Consider the following 17,340-nt stretch of genomic DNA (forward strand, 5'->3'; position numbering starts at 1 on the left):
AAGGCACATAAAAACATGTTTAGAGGACATAAACTATAAACTTCTGGGCAAAAAATACCAAATGTCCAATAGTTGACATGTGTGATGATAGCCAGACTTGAGAGTAATATATATTTTGAATTTCAAACATGATTTCTAACCTGCATCTATAATTTTTATTAATAAAATGATAATTATTTAAAATTTAAAAATTTGTTTTTTACTTCTTATATTATCACATGAATTAATAATGTCTTCATTTTCTTTCTTCTCTAAGGCCTGGTTTCTTGGGACAGAGAAACTAAATTTTATTCTCCTCTCATTCCCCAGACCCTATTAATTACTCTAACAATGCATTCATTCAGGGTACAAATTTTTCTTCAGCATATTTCACGATGTATTTGCAGTATAGGGAAAGGATGCAGTTATTGAAGAGAATATGTACTAGCTGAGGAGAGTGAAAATTGAAAAAAATCAAACAACAGAAATCATAACCAAGTAGAAAGCAAGGCCATCTAGACATTTTCAAAAGCTGATGTCTGAAACACAAATAAAGGTTACTTATTCTATTTTCCATTGAGGAGTCAGAGAAGATTTGGAGAGAAATAAATTTTGAAGGATAAGTAGAAGTCACTCAGGATAGTGATGGCGGGAGGTGGGAGCCGTGCAATGGAGAAAAAGAGGAGCATAGGCTAGAAAAAGTACAGTGCATCATGAAGACTCTACATAGTAAGAAGACTGAGGCAGTGTGAGTGGTGGATGGAAACATCCTGAGAGACAAGCAGAGAGTCATATGCATGGAACAGAGCAGAATCCTTACCATTTGTTATCCTAATAGAATCCCTTTGGCATCCTTTGCTTTTTGTTAAGCAAGATATCACCCAGGCAAATGTATCATGAATTACAGGCAGTCGCCATGTTACAAACGAGAGTTTCTGTACATTTGTTCTTAAGTTGAATCTGTATGTAATTTGGAACAGGCACATTTACCTATTACCTGTAACATCCATTCATCAGTGTGAGCTGTGCGTAAGTCAGATGTTTATAACCTGGGGACAGCCTGTATAAGAGGACAAGAATGAAGGCAGGGAGGGAAACAGAAAAAGAGAAAAAGTAACTAGGGCCTTGGTGAAACTATGGAAACTGGGAATTGTAAAAAGGAGACAAAGAGATAAAATTGGGAGCTAAGTTGTAGGTAAAACCAACAGTATTTTGTTGGATGTGGCACAATAAGGGGAAGAAGGCTATGGAAGCTCAGAAGTCACAGACTTGAGAGACTGGGTGGATCGTGGTGTCATTCCCCAGATGCAAAATACAAGAGGAAACATCTGAAACATTCATTATTTTTCAGAGTTCAAAGTTATTCTGCAGAAAGTACTTATATTTTAATGAAAATTAGCATTTAAATGAAGTAACATCAAAATTACCTTTTATTATTCTGTAGTATTCGGCTTTTTAAAAATATCGAATGCTTGCAAAATTTCTGATGATTACATGACTTTGTACTTGCATCTGAAACTTCTATATATTACAGGTTTCTCATTTTCTATTATTTTATATTCAGAATATCATCAGGGTACAAATGTTTTTTGTTTTTGTTTTTGTTTTTTTTAAAATATGAAACGCTTCACAAATTTGCATGTCATCCTTGTTCAGGGCTCATGCTAATCTTCTCTGTATCATTCCAATTTTAGTTTATGTGTTGCTAAAGCAAGCACCAGAGTACAAATGTTTTTAGCTACATGAATTGCCTTTGGACACTTTGAGTACCAGTTATAAATGTGTTCATCTCCCAGATACTGTGTATTGTACCCATTAGTTATGAATTTCCCCATTCACTCCGCATCACCTGCTTGATTTGAATTGAGATTTACTTCCATGTGGACATGAATGTTGATTGATTAGTTCCAATTTAATAGTGAGAACATGAAAAAAAAATACAAGAGAAGAAGTTAAAGTAAAGAGTGAAATTGGTGTGTGGAAGGCTGAAGTTGAGGTATTTGTAGGATTTCCAGCTGGAGCCTCCCATAGATCATTGGAACTATGGATCTGTACCTTAGCTAGGAGTCCAGGTGTGAGAAGCATTTTTCTGTAAATATTAAATGAAGAAAAGAATATAACTGAGGTTCCAGGTAGTGAAGTAGAAACATTCTCTGCTTATGTAGAGAAAAAAGCAGAAAATGAAAAACAGTCCTGTAGAGCCTCACTATTCACAGCTTAGACTGGGAATAAAGTGACCGTGAATGAAGCTGAGGAATAATCAAAGAAATCCAGGTATTTGTGAAATGAAAGCAGATAATAAATGAATATACACATTTCTTTCAACAGAAATGATTCACAGAGGACATGGAAGTTGGAAACCACACCACTGTAAAAGAGTTCATCATTTTGGGGTTATCTAAGGATCCTATACTTTGTGTCATCTTCTTTGTTATATTTCTAGGAATCTACATTGTCACCTTGATAGGCAACATCAGCATAATCACTTTAATAAGAAGCTATTCCCAGCTTCACACGCCCATGTACCTGTTCCTCAGCCATTTGGCTTTTGTGGACATCTGGTTCTCCACTTCAATCACACCTATAATGCTTATAGGATTACTTAGACAGGGAGTGGCCCTCTCCGTCACTGGCTGTGAAGCTCAACTCTGTATTGGGGTCATGTTTGGCACAACCGAGTGCTTCCTGCTGGCCACCATGGCATATGATCGCTATGTGGCCATCTGCTCACCCCTTCTATACCTCACTCAAATGTCCTCCAGAATCTGCACCCTCTTACTGGTGGCTTCCTACCTCGGAGGATGTGTGAATGCTTGGACATTTGCTAGTTGTTTATTAACTTTATCTTTCTGGGGAGCAAATCAGATAGATCATTTCTTCTGTGATTTCACACCTTTGTTAAAACTTTCCTGCTCAGATATCTCCGTCATTGAAATTATCCCTTCCATTTCCTCGGGCTCCATCATCGTGGTCACTGTGTTTGTCATAGCCGTCTCCTACATCTACATCCTCACCACCATCCTGAAGATGCGCTCCAGGGAAGGGCGCCACAAGGCCTTCTCCACCTGCACCTCCCACCTCACTGCAGTCACTCTCTACTATGGAACTATCACCTTCATTTACGTGATGCCCAAGTCCAGCTACTCAACCGACCAGAACAAGGTGGTGTCTGTGTTCTACACGGTGGTGATCCCCATGTTGAACCCCCTCATCTACAGTCTCAGGAACAGAGACGTAAAGGAGGCTTTAAGAAAGGCAATTGTCAGAATATATTCTTAGTATCCATTCTCAGCACATAAGATGACCTGTCAAGTTTTGATTTATTGCTATCACACTTAGGACCTACCAAATACTGGTGAGCTAATTGCTTAAAATAAAGTCACATTTTGGTTCTACTTTTCTCTTTTAAACATTTGTAAACCAGTTGCAAGACACCTGACATCACCAAGAAAATTAGTAGTGTTCATTCAACTATTCAAGGAATTCCTGTAGTTATCAAGCATCTTTCCTTGGTTTACTTATTTTGTAAACAATAATTTCCCCTTACTCTGTGCCAGGTCCTGTTGTAACATTGTTGCATAAATAAACTCATTCATTCCTTACAACACCATATGAGGTGTTACCATGATTTCTATTTCACAAATAAATCATCCTGACATGGAGACACAATGTGGAATGCCCACAGTCATATAGTTAAGAAGAGGTGTGATTGTATTTGAACGCAAAATTCCAGTTCTAGAACCATTGTTTTTCCCCACTTAATTTTCACAGCAATATTATGTTTTGGGTATTATAAATTTCCCTTAACTTATAATTGAAAAATATGAGTCTTAGAGAGATATGGTAGTTTGTCCAGACTGATGTGAAATCAAGTCCTCTGTTTCTAAGGTCCATGAACTTAACCTAAATCAAACCAATTAGTCAAATAACATCAGTGCTTCTACTAAGCTAGGGAGTTTGGGGCAGGGGGGAATACCAAGCCCAACCTGCAACTTTAAAATACTGGCACAAAGTTGCAGTTTGGGCTTGATAATTCCAAGCCCAAGGTGGTACAGTCTGTACCCAAGTGGTACCAAGGTGGTACAGTCTGTTTAAAATACTATAAGGTAAGGACTTAAAATCTGGATTGATTTCCTTCTTTTAAGAAATCAGTTCTTAACACCACGATCACATGATTTAGCTGGAAGTTCATCCATAGTTTAACACATGTTAAAGAAAATAGGCCCATGTGGCCTGTTGTAATCTTTATTTGTGGCAATTACAAATGATGTCCTTTAATTCTAAGTTTTGCAATTAATGTGTTAACAATGATCTTCATTCCTTAGGTATGAATATATAAAGAAATGAGATCCTGTTAAAAGAAACAAAACTAGAAATGTTATCACAAGCCTTATTAACTAAATGTCTTTCCTGAGGGATGACCTTTCATTTACATCATCACTATGAGACTAGAAAGGGTGAGAATAGATTTGCTGGAATTCAGGAGTTCCCAGTTCAAAGTAAATACCAATACATCTGTTTATGGCATTTGGACACAAGACTTAGGAGTCCAATCACCTCAGTGTATTGGGGAAAGAAAAAGGAGGGTTGAGATACATAAGAAAAATAATTTTAGACAGGTATTGTGGCAGGCGCCTGTAGTCCCAGCTACTTGGGAGGCTAAGGCAAGAGAATCGCCTAAGCCCAAGAGCTGGAGGTTGCTGAGAGCTGTGACACCAAAGCACTCAACCACGGGTGACAAAGTGAAACTCTGTCTCTAAAAAAATTAATAATAATAATGATAATTTTAACAAAATTAGAAATCTTGAAAATATACTATTAAGTGAAAATGTAGAGTTTCTATGACACTTCAAATTTTAAGTGGAAAATAGGATTTTACACACTTTATGTTTTTAGTTTCTCTTATTTTAATACTTTATAAGAAGAAAACATTGAAGTAAAGAAAACTAAATTATATATACAAAGGACTTGACAAATACTAGGACACTCAGAACCATGTAGATGTCCTCCTGAAAACAAGCAGAACACAATTGTTTGAATTTCCCCTTTGAGCAATTGGAAAGTATATTCCCCTTTCCATTTATGGACAGCAGAACTGTAGCCCCATTTAAATCCCTGTGAGCTTGGCACGACCCTCCTACCTTTTAGTGATGCGTCTTGCACATTAGAGGAGTATAGAATCCAAGGTATTTTTTTTCCAATGTTGTTATAAATGTTCCAGTTCATTGTAATTGTTTCCTGAGCATATTAAGTGTCATAGTTTGATCTGATACAAAAATTAGTCATTGTCTGGAAGTAGTTTGATATTTACAGTATGTGTGAGTACTATGCCCAAAGGATGAGCACTTGTCTCAATCAGGTTTGTAAAATAACACTTCCTAGGGAATAAAGCTCTTTTCCTTGGCTCACAAATAATATCCCACTTATGTTCACTTAATAATCTAAGCCCAAAGTGTCTAAGTTATCCTCAGCTCCATCTCTTATTCTTAAAATCCCACACTAATTAATTGGCAAGTTTATTTTGGTCCTTTATCTCAGCTACATTTGAGTTGCTCAATTTCTCAACTATGCTGCAGACTTAGCCCAATGGACCATGATCTCAGATCTTGACTATTAACTCTTCTCATTGATGCCTTGATCTCACTATTTCCTTTTATATTTTATAATTAATTTTCCATACAACAACAGAAGTGTTCCATTCATATGAAATGTCCTTACAGTGACAGAAAGTACATTAATCATTGTTTATGGCTACGGGGAATGGAAACGTGGGGGGATATTAAAGGATATAATATTTTCTTTGGTGATTATTAAAATCTTCTAAAATTGACTGTGGTGAAGCTTGCAAACATCTGTGAATATACTAATAAAATTAACTTAAACATTTTACTATGTGAATTGTATGATATGTGAGTTGTACCTCATTAAGGTTCCTAAAAAAAAAACATTGTGGTCTTCCTATGTGGCAAATTATAATCTTTTGAGATAGACAAAATCCACACCCATATATATTTTACAGATAACTCTTTCTCTGGAGGCCTGTAAGACTTCTGTGAGAAAGCTGCCTCACAATTTTATATGCCTTCTTTCTTTCTTTCTTTCTTTTTTTAAGAGGGGATCTTTAAATCATGTCATTCAGATTCTTGGAAGTATTTAGACTAGCTGAAAGGGACAATGAGGCCTTAGATTATTCTGCAGTCTTAACAGAGGATCTAATAGTCCCAACTAGGATTTGATGTTTGACCTGAAATCATTTCCTACTTTTAGAATCTTTTTGTGGAAGGTACCGGGGATAAAAAATAGCCTTATTTTCAAAATCAGCAAGATCTGGCTCCTTTATATTTTTCTAAATTTTTCTTAAAAATATAGTTTTAGTTCACAGCTTTCTGGCTATATTTTATCATAGGCAGCTGCAGGAAGCTGGGTAGCACTTTAAACATTCTTCCTGACAATCTTCCTAGCCAATTCCAAAGCACATTTAGATACCCTTTCTATTGTCCATCTTATCACAGATGACAATATTGTCAAACTCAGAAAATGTCTTCTTTTTGTCCTTGCTTAAAAATATTTTCCTTACTGTTTTTCAAACCGTTACCATCAATTATTATTGAATACAGAGATTTGTTAACTCAGAAGAAAATTAGGGTTGGGCATATAAATTTGGGATTGAGCAATACTTGAGTAGTGCTGTGGTTTTAATGTGTCCTTTCCAACATTCAGGTTTGGATACCTCTCACCTCTCAAAGACCCCACCTCTCAATACTGTCACAAGTTTCTCAGTGTGATAGTTTTGAGAGATGGGGTCTTTGAGAAGTGATCTGGTATTTAAAGCTCCTCTCTGATGAATGGGATTGGGTGCCTGTAGAAAGGCATGCCAGAAGGAATTCACCCCCTCTGGCTTTTCCTCCTTTGGCCATGTGAGGACACAGTCTTCTTCCCCTCCAGATGATGTAGCCCTCACCAAACACCAAATGCTGGTGCCTTAATCTTAGACTTCCAGTTTCCAGAATTGTAAAAAATAAATTTCTGTGAAATTGCCCAGTCTTCTGTACTATTCTAGTATAACAACACTTTTAAAAATAGAATAAGATAAACAATATCTAAATTCATGAAATGGCACCAGATTATAGGTGGTTGTAAATGTAAGATTATATAGAATAGACCATGAGATAGTCCAACGTTTAAAGGGCTGGTAGAGTTTCAAACTCCAGCAAAGATGAGATAAATTTTCAAGAAATGTAGACAGAAACCCAAACCAGAAATGTGAGACTGCACACGTCAACAACCAAAAGATGCAAGAAAAGAGAGGGTGAGTACATGTTTTATGCTTCTAGGATTTAGCAACATGGTGACTGCAAGTAATTTAGTAAGAGCAGTTTCAGAGTGGTGATACTGAGGCCAGATGAGAATACATGATACATGTTTATAACTGTAGGTACAAAATAATTTCAGCAAAAGGGTAGGCAGGCTGTGAGGCAGGAAAGAGAGAAGAATAGTTCAGGAAGAACCCTTTTAGGGTCATTGGGTAAGTATAGGAGAATAGAGAGTTATAATGCTGGAAAACTAATCTGGTTATATTGAGGAATTTTTTAAAAATCTACCTAAAAGTTTAGACTTGAACTTGAATGCATTAAGTTCTACCTGGTGTTTATACTGTATTGATGATCAAATCAAATATATTTACGGCATAATTTTAATTTTGTAAGAAGAAAAATATGCTTTGCCAAAAAAAGTATAGGAAAATAAACACTGAGGTATTAGCAAGAAATAAATTGTTGAAAATAGTATGTCATCCTGATTATCTGAAGGAAATCCATGACTCCTTCAATCTGAATAATTGAGGGGAATATGATAAAAGGACAATATACAAATTTGAAGGCAGAGTTTAAGAAAAGCTTCAAGGGTAATGCTGTAGAAAAGGGCTCATACATCAGCTCAACACCTGAAGGAGAAAGAATTATGAGCGATTATTAGAACCTGGAGCCATGGGATGAGAGGACCTCCTTTCAGGACCTGTGGCATATGGTGAAGGGTCACAACCCATTAACATGACCCAGATGGAAATGAGCCAGAGAAGTACCCATACCTCAGTTTCTGCCAGCATCTCCCACTGATAAATTAAACCAGAAGTCAAAAGTAAGAAACTCTTATTGATCCAGCTCACATAGGCCAGCCTCTTGAGATTACATCAAGGTAGAAAATGGGCCTGGGAAGAAAAACAAGAGATATCCAGCACTCTAAATTATTGTTATGTTATTAATTTCCATGTATTTTAAAAATTTACATAAAATGTGAATTACTTTTGTAATGCTAAAAATATTTTCAAGTTCTAAGACTAATGATTAGGCTAGAAGCAGGAAGCATGTGTCTCCACCTGTCACAGATGTTCCAGTGGGGTTATACAACCAAAATTTAAATACTATCAGAAGTGGCAGTGAAAATGAAAAGGAGGTATAGTACTGGAAAGACACTACAGAAGTGTGTTTCAGGAATTCTTGAGGGTAAAATAACTAAGGGAAAGAGGTGTCTAACAATAATTTGACACATTAGGTAACTGGAAAAAATAACCGCACTCAGTGTTCAACATAGACATTCCTGATGCTATCTCACTATCTTACAGAATATTGCAAAGTGTTCAATCAAAGTTGATTATAAGAAATATTCTGGTTTCAATTTTTTCTGAAGCATCTACTTTCTTTATATATTCAGACCTACGGACCTATAATTGTTGTTAACACATTAATTGCCATGCCTAGAATTAAAGGAAACTATTTGTAGTTGCTAAAAATAAAGATTACAATAGGCCACATGGTACTATTTTTTAACATATGTTAAAATATGGATAAACTTCCCTAAATCATGTAGAAATGGTGTTAAGAACTGATTTCTATAAAGAAGGAAATCAATCTAGATTTTCAGTCCTCACTTTGTTCCAGAGTCTGTACAATTTAGACTGCCATGGGGTAGAGTCTGTTTAAAATACTGGCATAAAGTTGCAGTTTAGGCTTGATAATTCCCCCCAAAATTCCCTAGCTTAGTAGAAGCACTGATGTCACGGTACTGATTAAAGTGGTTTGATTTAAGTTTGTGGACCCTAGAAACAGAGGACTTGATTTCACGTCAATCTGAACAAACTATGATAACTCTCTAAGACTCAGATTTCTCAATTACAAATTAAGGGAAATTTATAATACCCAAAACATAATATTGCTGTGAAAATTAAGTGGGGAAAAACAATGTTTCTGGAATTGAAATTTTGAGTTCAAATATAAACACACCTTTTCTTAATTATATGACTGTGGGCATTCGACATATGTCTCCATGTCAAGATGATTTATTTGTGACATAGAAATCATGGTAACACTTCAAAGGGGGTTGTGAGGAATGAATGAGTTTATTTATGCAACAATGTTACAACATGGCTTGGCAAAAAGTAAGGGAAAATTATTGTTTACAAAATAACTTAAACTGAGGAAAGGTGCTTGGTAACTACAGGAATTCATTGAATAGTGAAAATATTACTAATTTTCTTGGTGATGTCAGGTGTCTTGCAACTGGTTTACAAATGTTTAAAAGAGAAAGGTAGAACTAAAATATGACTTTATTTTAAGCAATTAGTTCACCAGTATTTGGTAGGTCCTAAGTGTGATAGTAATAAATCAAAACTTGACAGGTCATCTTATGTGCTGAGAATGGATACTAAGAATATATTCTGACAATTGCCTTTCTTAAAGCCTCCTTTACGTCTCTGTTCCTGAGACTGTAGATGAGGGGATTCAACATGGGAATCACCACCGTGTAGAACACAGACACCACCTTGTTCTGGTCGGTTGAGTAGCTGGACTTGGGCATCACGTAAATGAAGGTGATAGTTCCATAGTAGAGAGTGACCGCAGTGAGGTGGGAGGTGCAGGTGGAGAAGGCCTTGTGGCGCCCCTCCCTGGAGCGCATCTTCAGGATGGTGGTGAGGATGTAGATGTAGGAGACGGCTATGACAAACACAGTGACCACGATGATGGAGCCCGAGGAAATGGAAGGGATAATTTCAATAATGGAGATATCTGAGCAGGAAAGTTTTAACAAAGGCGTGAAATCACAGAAGAAATGATCTATCTGATTCGGTCCCCAGAAGGATAAACTCAATAAACAACTGGTAAATGTCCAAGCATTCACACATCCCCCGAGGTAGGAAGCTGCCACTAAGGGGATGCAGACTCTGGAGGACATTTGGGTGGAGTACAGAAGGGGTGAGCAGATGGCCACATAGCGATCATATGCCATGGTGGCCAGCAGGAAGCACTCAGTCGTGCCAAACATGACCATAGAGTAGAGTTGAGCTTCACAGCCAGTGACGGAGAGGGCCACTCCCTGTCTAAGGAATCCTGTAAGCATCGTAGGTGTGACTGATGTGGAGAGCCAGATGTCCACAAAAGCCAAATGGCTGAGGAACAGGTACATGGGCGTGTGAAGCTGGGAATAGCTTCTTATTAAAGTGATTATGCTGATGTTGCCTATCAAGGTGACAATGTAGATTCCTAGAAATATAACAAAGAAGATGACACAAAGTATAGGATCCTTAGATAACCCCAAAATGATGAACTCTGTTACAATGGTGTGGTTTCCAACTTCCATGTCCTCTGTGAATCATTTCTGTTGAGAGAAATGTGTATATTCATTTATTATCTGCTTTCATTTCACAAATACCTGGATTTCTTTGGTTATTCCTCAGCCTCATTCATGATGACTTTATTCCCAGTCTAAGTTATAAATAGTGAGGCTCTACAGGACTGTTTTTGATTTTCTGCTTTTTTCTCTACATAAGCAGAGAATATTTCTACTTCACTACCTGGAACCTCAGTTATATTCTTTTCTTCATTCAATACTTACAGAAAAATGCTTCTCACACCCGGACTCCTAGCTAAGGTACAGATCCATAGTTCCAATGTTCTATGGGAGCCTCCACTTAGAAATCCTACAAATACCTCAACTTCATCCTTCCACACACCAAATTCATTCTTTTCTTTAACAACTCATCTTGTATTTTGCATCTGGGGAATGAAACCATAATCTACCCAGTCTCTCAATTCTGTGACTTCTGAGCTTCCATAGCCTTCTTCCCCTTATTGTGCTATATCCAACAAAATACTATTGGTTTTACCTACAACTTAGCTCCCAATTTTATTTCTTTACCTCCTTTTTATGATTCCAGTTTCCATAGTTTCATCAAGGCCCTAGTTACTTTTTCTCTTTTTCTGTTTCCCTCCCTGCCTTCGTTCTTGTCCTCTTATACAGGCAGTCCCCAGGTTACAAACATCTGACTTACATGCAGCTCACATTGATGAACGGATATTACAGATAATAGGTAAATGTGCTTTTTCCAAATTACATACAAATTCAACTTAAGAATAAACCTACAGAACCTCTATTGTTTGTAACCTGGCAACTGCCTGTAATTCACGATACATTAACCTGGGTGATAGCTTGCTTAACAAAAAGCAGAGGGTGCCAAAGGATTCTATTAAGATGACAAATGGTAAGAATTCAGCTCTGTTCCATGCATATGACTCTCTGCTTGACTCTCAGAATGTTTCCATCCACCACTCACGCTGCCTCAGTCTTCTTGAACTATGTAGAGTCTTCATGATGCACTGTACTTTTTCTAGTCTTTGCTCCTCTTTTTCTCCATTGGATGGCTCCCACCTCCCACCATCACTATCTTGAGTGACTTTTACTTATCCTTCAAGAATTTATTTCTCTCCAAAGCCCTCTTTGGAGGTAACCTTAATTTCTTTTATAAACATCAACTTTTGCAAATATTCAGATTGCTATGGTTTAAACTAAGTTGTCATTTTTATTATTTGAATTTTTTACTTTTCACTTTTTTTAATTAGTACTTATCTCTTTAATACCTGTACTCTTGCTCTATGTTGCAAATGCCTAGTGAAATATGCTGAACAGAAACATTTTTCCCATGGATGAATGCACGATTATAGAGTAATGAATTGGCTTTGGGGAATGAGAGAGGAATAAAATTTAGTTTCTCTGTTGAAAGAAACCAGATCTCAAAGAGAAGAAAGAAAATGAAGATATTATTAGTTCACATAATAGAATTTTAAGAAAAATGGCTTATTATATTAATTTCCAAATAAAAACTTTAAAAGGAGATTGGAAAAAACACTTGAAAATTCAAAATATATATTACTCTCATGTCTGGCTACCATCACACATGTCAACTATCAGAAATTTGGTACTTTTTCCCAGGAATTTATCTGCTACAGATAATTTTTTGTGTGCCTTTTATCACATTCACATAATTATTTTTTTAAGTTTTATTTTAGGGCAGCACCTTGGCTCAGTGAGTAGGGCACCAGCCTCATATATTGAGGGTGGTAGGTTCAAACCCGGCTCCGGCCAAACTGTAACCAAAAATAGACGGGTGTTGTGGCAGGCGCCTATGGTCCCAGCTACTCAGGAGGCTGAGGCAAGAGAATCACCTAAGCCCAAGAGCTGGAGGTTGCTGTGAGCTGTGATGCCACTGAATTCTACTGAGGGCAACAAAGTGAGACTCTGTCTCTAAAAAAAAAAAAAAAGAAGAAAAAGGTTTTACTTTATATTTAATTAACAAATCATAATTTTATACATTTTTAGTAAAATGTGATGTTTTGATACATGCATATATTAAAAATTATCAAATCAGGCAAATGAATGTATCCATTACGTCAAAAAGATACCATTTCTTTGTGGTGAGAACATTTAAAACCTTGCTTTACCTACTTTGAAATGTACAATACATTATTAATAACTATGAATCTTCATGCTGTGTAACAGATTACCAAAACATATTCTTTCTGTCAACTGAAACTTTGCATCATTTGATCAACATCTTCCCTTTCTCTGTACACTCCCATCCTCCACCCTAGCCTCCGATAAGCATCATTCTACTCTTTACTTCTGTGAGTTCACATTATATTTAGATTTCACATATAAGTGAGATAATTGGCTTATTTCACTTAACATAATGTCCTCTAGGTCCGTCCATGTTGTCACAACTGACAAAATTTCCTGCTTTAAAAAGATTGAATAGCATTCCATTGCATATCTATGCCACATTTAAAAAATTCATTAATCTGTAAATAGGTACTTTGGTTGTTTCCTTACCTTGGCTATTGTGACTAATGCTGCAGGGAACATGGGAGTTCAGACATCTCTTTGATATACTGATTGCAATTCCTTTGGATATATATCCAGAAGTGAAATTGTTGGATCGTATGGTAATTCTATTTTTAGTTTTAAAGAATCTCCATAATGTTTTCTATAATGGTCGTACTAACTTAAAATAACACCAACAGGGTACAGTGTTCTCTACTCTCCACAACTTGTCAACACTAGCTATCTTTCATCTTTTTTATAATAGCCAGACTAATGAGTGTTAAGTAATAGCTGATTTTGGTGTTAATTTGCATTTCTCTGATGATTAGAGATAGTGAGAATTTTTTTTTATATATCTCTTGGCCATTTGTGGCCCTTTGCCCATTTTTAATAGGGTTATTGGTTTTCTTGTTATTAAGAAATTTGGATTCCTTACCTGATGTATAATATGGAAATATATTCTCCCAATATGTAGACTGTTACCTTTGCTATGCAAAATCTTTTTAGTTACATGCAATCCCATTTGTCTCTTTTTGCTTTCATTATCTGTGCTTTTAGGTTATGTCTAAGAAAGCCCATTCCAACGTCAGCAATATCATGGAGATTTTCTGCTCTATTTTCTTCTAGGAGTTTTACAGTTACAGGTCTTATGTTTAAGTCTTTAATCCATTTTGAATTGAATCTTGTATAAAGGGTGAAATGAAGGGGCCAATGTCATTCTTCTGCATGTGAATATCCAGGTTTCTGACCACCATTTCTTGAAGAGACTTTTTCTCATTGTTTATTCTTAGCACCTTTGCTGAAAATCAATTGACTATAGGTTTGTGGATTTATTTCCACACTCCCTATTCTACTCTACTGGTCAATGTGTTAGTTGTTATGCCACTTCCATGCTGTTTTGATTACTATGGTTTTGTAAATTCTGGTAATTTGAAGATTCCAGCTTTGTTCTGTTTTGCTCAAGACTCATAGTCAAGGTCTTCTGTGGTTCCATACAAATTTTAGGGTTATTTTTTTCTATTTCTGTTAATAATAATATCAGAAGCTTGATAGGGATCACACTGAATCTATAGATCACTTTGGACAGTTTAAACATTTTAACAATATTAATTCTTCCAGCCCATAAACATGGGATCTCTTTCCATTTATTTGTGTTATCTTCAGTTTATTCTGTTAGTGTTTTCTAGTTTTTAGTATGTAGATCCTTTGATAAATTTACTTCAAATGACTTTTTATGCTACTATAAGTGAGATTGTCTTCATTATTTTTTCAGATAGTACACTGTTGATCTTTTAAAAGTCTACTGATTTTTGCTGGGCATGTTGGTTCACACCTATAATCCTAGCACTCTGGGAGGCCAAGGCAGGTGGCTTGTCTTAGCTCAGAGTTCAAGACCAGCCTGAGCCCCATCTCTACTAAAAATAGAAAACTTAGCTGGGCAGTCCCAGCTACTTTGGAGGCTGAGGCAAGAGGATCTCTTGAGCCTACGAGTTTGAGGTGGCTATGAGCTATGATGATGCCAGGGCACTTAACCGCAGGGCCAAGGCTGCAGAGTGAGCCTTTCTAAAAAAAAAAAAAAAAAAAAAGTCATAAACCATAATCAAATGGGATTTATCTCTGGGATGAAAGGATGGATGCAGATCAATAAATGTGATACCTCACATTAATAGAATGAAGAATAAAAAATGATATGATCCTCTCAATAGATGCAGAAAAAGTATTTGACAAAATTCAACACACTTTTCATGATTAAAAAAAAAAAAAAAACCTTTCAGGCCAGGCATAGTGGCTCACACCTGTAAACCTAGTGCTCTGAGAAGCTGAGATAGGTGGATCTTTTGGGATCAGGAGTTGGAAACCAGCCTAAGCAAAAGCAAGACCCATCTTTGCTAAAAATAAAAAAAAAAAAATTAGCCAGGCGTGTGGTGGGTGCCTATAGTGGCTGAGGCAGGAGGATCGCTTGAACCCAGGAGTTTGAGGTTACACTGACCTGGGCTGATGCCACAGCATTCTACCCTGGGCAGTAGAGTGAGATTCTGTATCAAAAAACCAAAAAACAAACAAGAAAACAAAACAAAGAAACCCAAAAAACTTTTCAACTAGCTAAAAATAGGAGAATGTTATTTCAACATAATAAAGAAGCATGTATGAAAAGTCCACAGCTAACAGCATACTCACAGTGAAAACCTGTATGTTTTTTTCTAAGATAGAACAATGCAAGGATGTTAACTCCTTTGTTATTTCTCTTTAACTTAGAGCTGTAGTGATAGCCAGAATAATTAGCAAGAGGGGGAAAGAGAGAGAGAAAACATCTGCAAAGAAATAAAAGTCATCAAAATTGTAAGGGAAGAAGTAAAATTGTCCTTGTGTGCAGATGATATGATCTTAAACAGTATATAAAAACCTCTAAAGTCTCAATTAAAAACTGTTTGTCCTAAATAAAAGAATTGAGTATAATCATAGAATAGAAAATTAACATACAAAATTTATTTGAAATGAAAATCAGAAAAACAATTCCATTTACCACAGCACCAAAAAGTATAACACAACTAGAAACAAAATTTACTAAGTACTAGAGATGTCCAGAAAGAATCCAGCCATGTATGTCTTTACTTTTTATAGTATGTGGTTGGCTACATTCTGGACAGCTCTTATACTCACATACCAAAGACTTATACACTTAAAACTACAAAACATCAAGGAAAAAACTTAAACCAGGCAAAAACAAATACAAATACATTTCCTTTCCATAGATTAGAAGAACTGTTATTATTAAAATGTCCATAGTACCCAATGTGATATGCAAATTGAATGCAATTCCTATCAAAATCCCAATAGTGTCTTTTACAGACATTTTTAAGAATCTTTAATTATATGAAACAGAAATGACTTCAAATAGTTAAATCAGTCTTTAGAAAGAAAAACAAAGCTGGAGTTGTCCCCTTTCCTGTTTTTGAAATATATTATAAAGCTATAGCAATTAAAACAATATGGTATTGAAATGAAGATGACACATAGGCCAATGAACTAGACCTATGGAATAGAATAGAGAGCACTGGTATGTTTAGCATATCATAATCCACAATCTCAAAGACATGGAACCAACCAAAGTATCCATCAACAGATGAGTGGGTAAAGAAAATATGATATACACACACACACACACACACCATGGAATACTGTCGAACCATGAAAAAAGAATGAAGTAATATCTTTTGTAGCAATTTGGAGATAAATGAAGGACATTATCCTATGTAACTCTAGAACAAAAAGCCCAACGCATTATTGTTGGGCTTATTACCAGGAGCAGTCACTGGATATGCATCTCCATACAGGTGACACATGGACATTGGAAATTCATAAGAGAAAGAGGGAACAGGAGTGCAGTAAGAAAAATTACCTATTGGATACCATGTATACTATTAAGGTGTTGGGTACACTAAAATCCTGGAATTCTGCACTATGTAATTCATCCACATAACCAAAAAAATCTCTAAATCTATTTGTACTCTCTGAATATGTTAAGATAATTTTTTTTTATAAAAGTTATGTCAATGACTGTAGCTCAGTGGTTAGAGAACCAGCCACATGCTCTGGGGCTGGTGGGTTTGAACCTAGCCCAGGTCTGCTAAATAAACAAACAAAAAATAGCTGGCCATTGTGCCTGTAGTCCCAGCTACTAGGGAAGCTGAGGCAAGAGAATCACTTGACCCCAAGAGATGGAGGTTGCTGTTAGCTATGATAGCACAGCACTCCACCAAGGGTGACAAAGTGAGACTCTGTCCCAATAAAAAAATAAATAAATAATAATTAAAAATAAAAAAGAATTTCAATTCTCCTCATTAGTATAGTGGTTAGTAAAAAAAAAAGTTATGACAATGAGTGTAAAATGTTGCCAATCAGGAAAGCTAGTAGGGGAGAAAGAATTCTTAGAACTCAATAGTGAGAAGAAAAATAACCCAATTTTAAATATGCAAAATATTTGAATAGTCATTTCACCCAAGATATGTGAATGACGATGTTCATGTAACCCACAGGAAAGCAGAGAAAACAAATGAAGGAGAAATGAGATAAATAGAATCCAAAAACAGCAACTATATATCCAAAAATATCTATATCTATATACACATATATATATATCTTTTTTAATATATATACTATATATATAAAACTATATATATCTTTTATTATATATATAGTTGTTTTTGGATT

The 17,340-nt window shown here is 35.9% G+C and overlaps 2 protein-coding genes and 1 non-coding gene across 3 annotated transcripts in view; 1 reads left to right on the forward strand and 2 right to left on the reverse strand.

Moving 5' to 3' along the window:
- Window positions 1-1,590: 1,590 nt before the first annotated feature.
- Window positions 1,591-1,697, reverse strand: LOC111724453. Its single transcript, XR_002772754.1, has one exon. It is a non-coding gene; the product is annotated as a U6 spliceosomal RNA (small nuclear RNA).
- Window positions 1,698-2,325: 628 nt separating this feature from the next.
- LOC100966604 (olfactory receptor 491-like) lies at window positions 2,326-3,258 on the forward strand. Its single transcript, XM_003781064.1, has one exon. The coding sequence runs from the start codon at window positions 2,326-2,328 to the stop codon at window positions 3,256-3,258; it is 933 nt and encodes a 310-aa protein (XP_003781112.1).
- Window positions 3,259-9,678: 6,420 nt separating this feature from the next.
- Window positions 9,679-17,340, reverse strand: part of LOC100966918 (olfactory receptor 491-like) — a 42,943-nt gene continuing 35,281 nt past the window's right edge. The window contains exon 2 of the mRNA XM_003781065.2: window positions 9,679-10,490. Coding sequence (XP_003781113.2) covers window positions 9,679-10,490 — 812 coding nt within the window. The remainder of the gene's footprint in view (window positions 10,491-17,340) is intronic.

Source organism: Otolemur garnettii, unplaced genomic scaffold (genome assembly GCF_000181295.1).
Source record: "Otolemur garnettii isolate 467f Iridium unplaced genomic scaffold, OtoGar3 scaffold00001, whole genome shotgun sequence".
In the NCBI taxonomy this organism is placed as follows: Eukaryota; Metazoa; Chordata; class Mammalia; order Primates; family Galagidae; genus Otolemur; species Otolemur garnettii.

Excerpts from the sequence above, each read along its gene's own strand:
- LOC100966604 (XM_003781064.1), top strand. The coding sequence starts at position 2,326 with ATGGAAGTTGGAAACCACACCACTGTAAAAGAGTTCATCATTTTGGGG.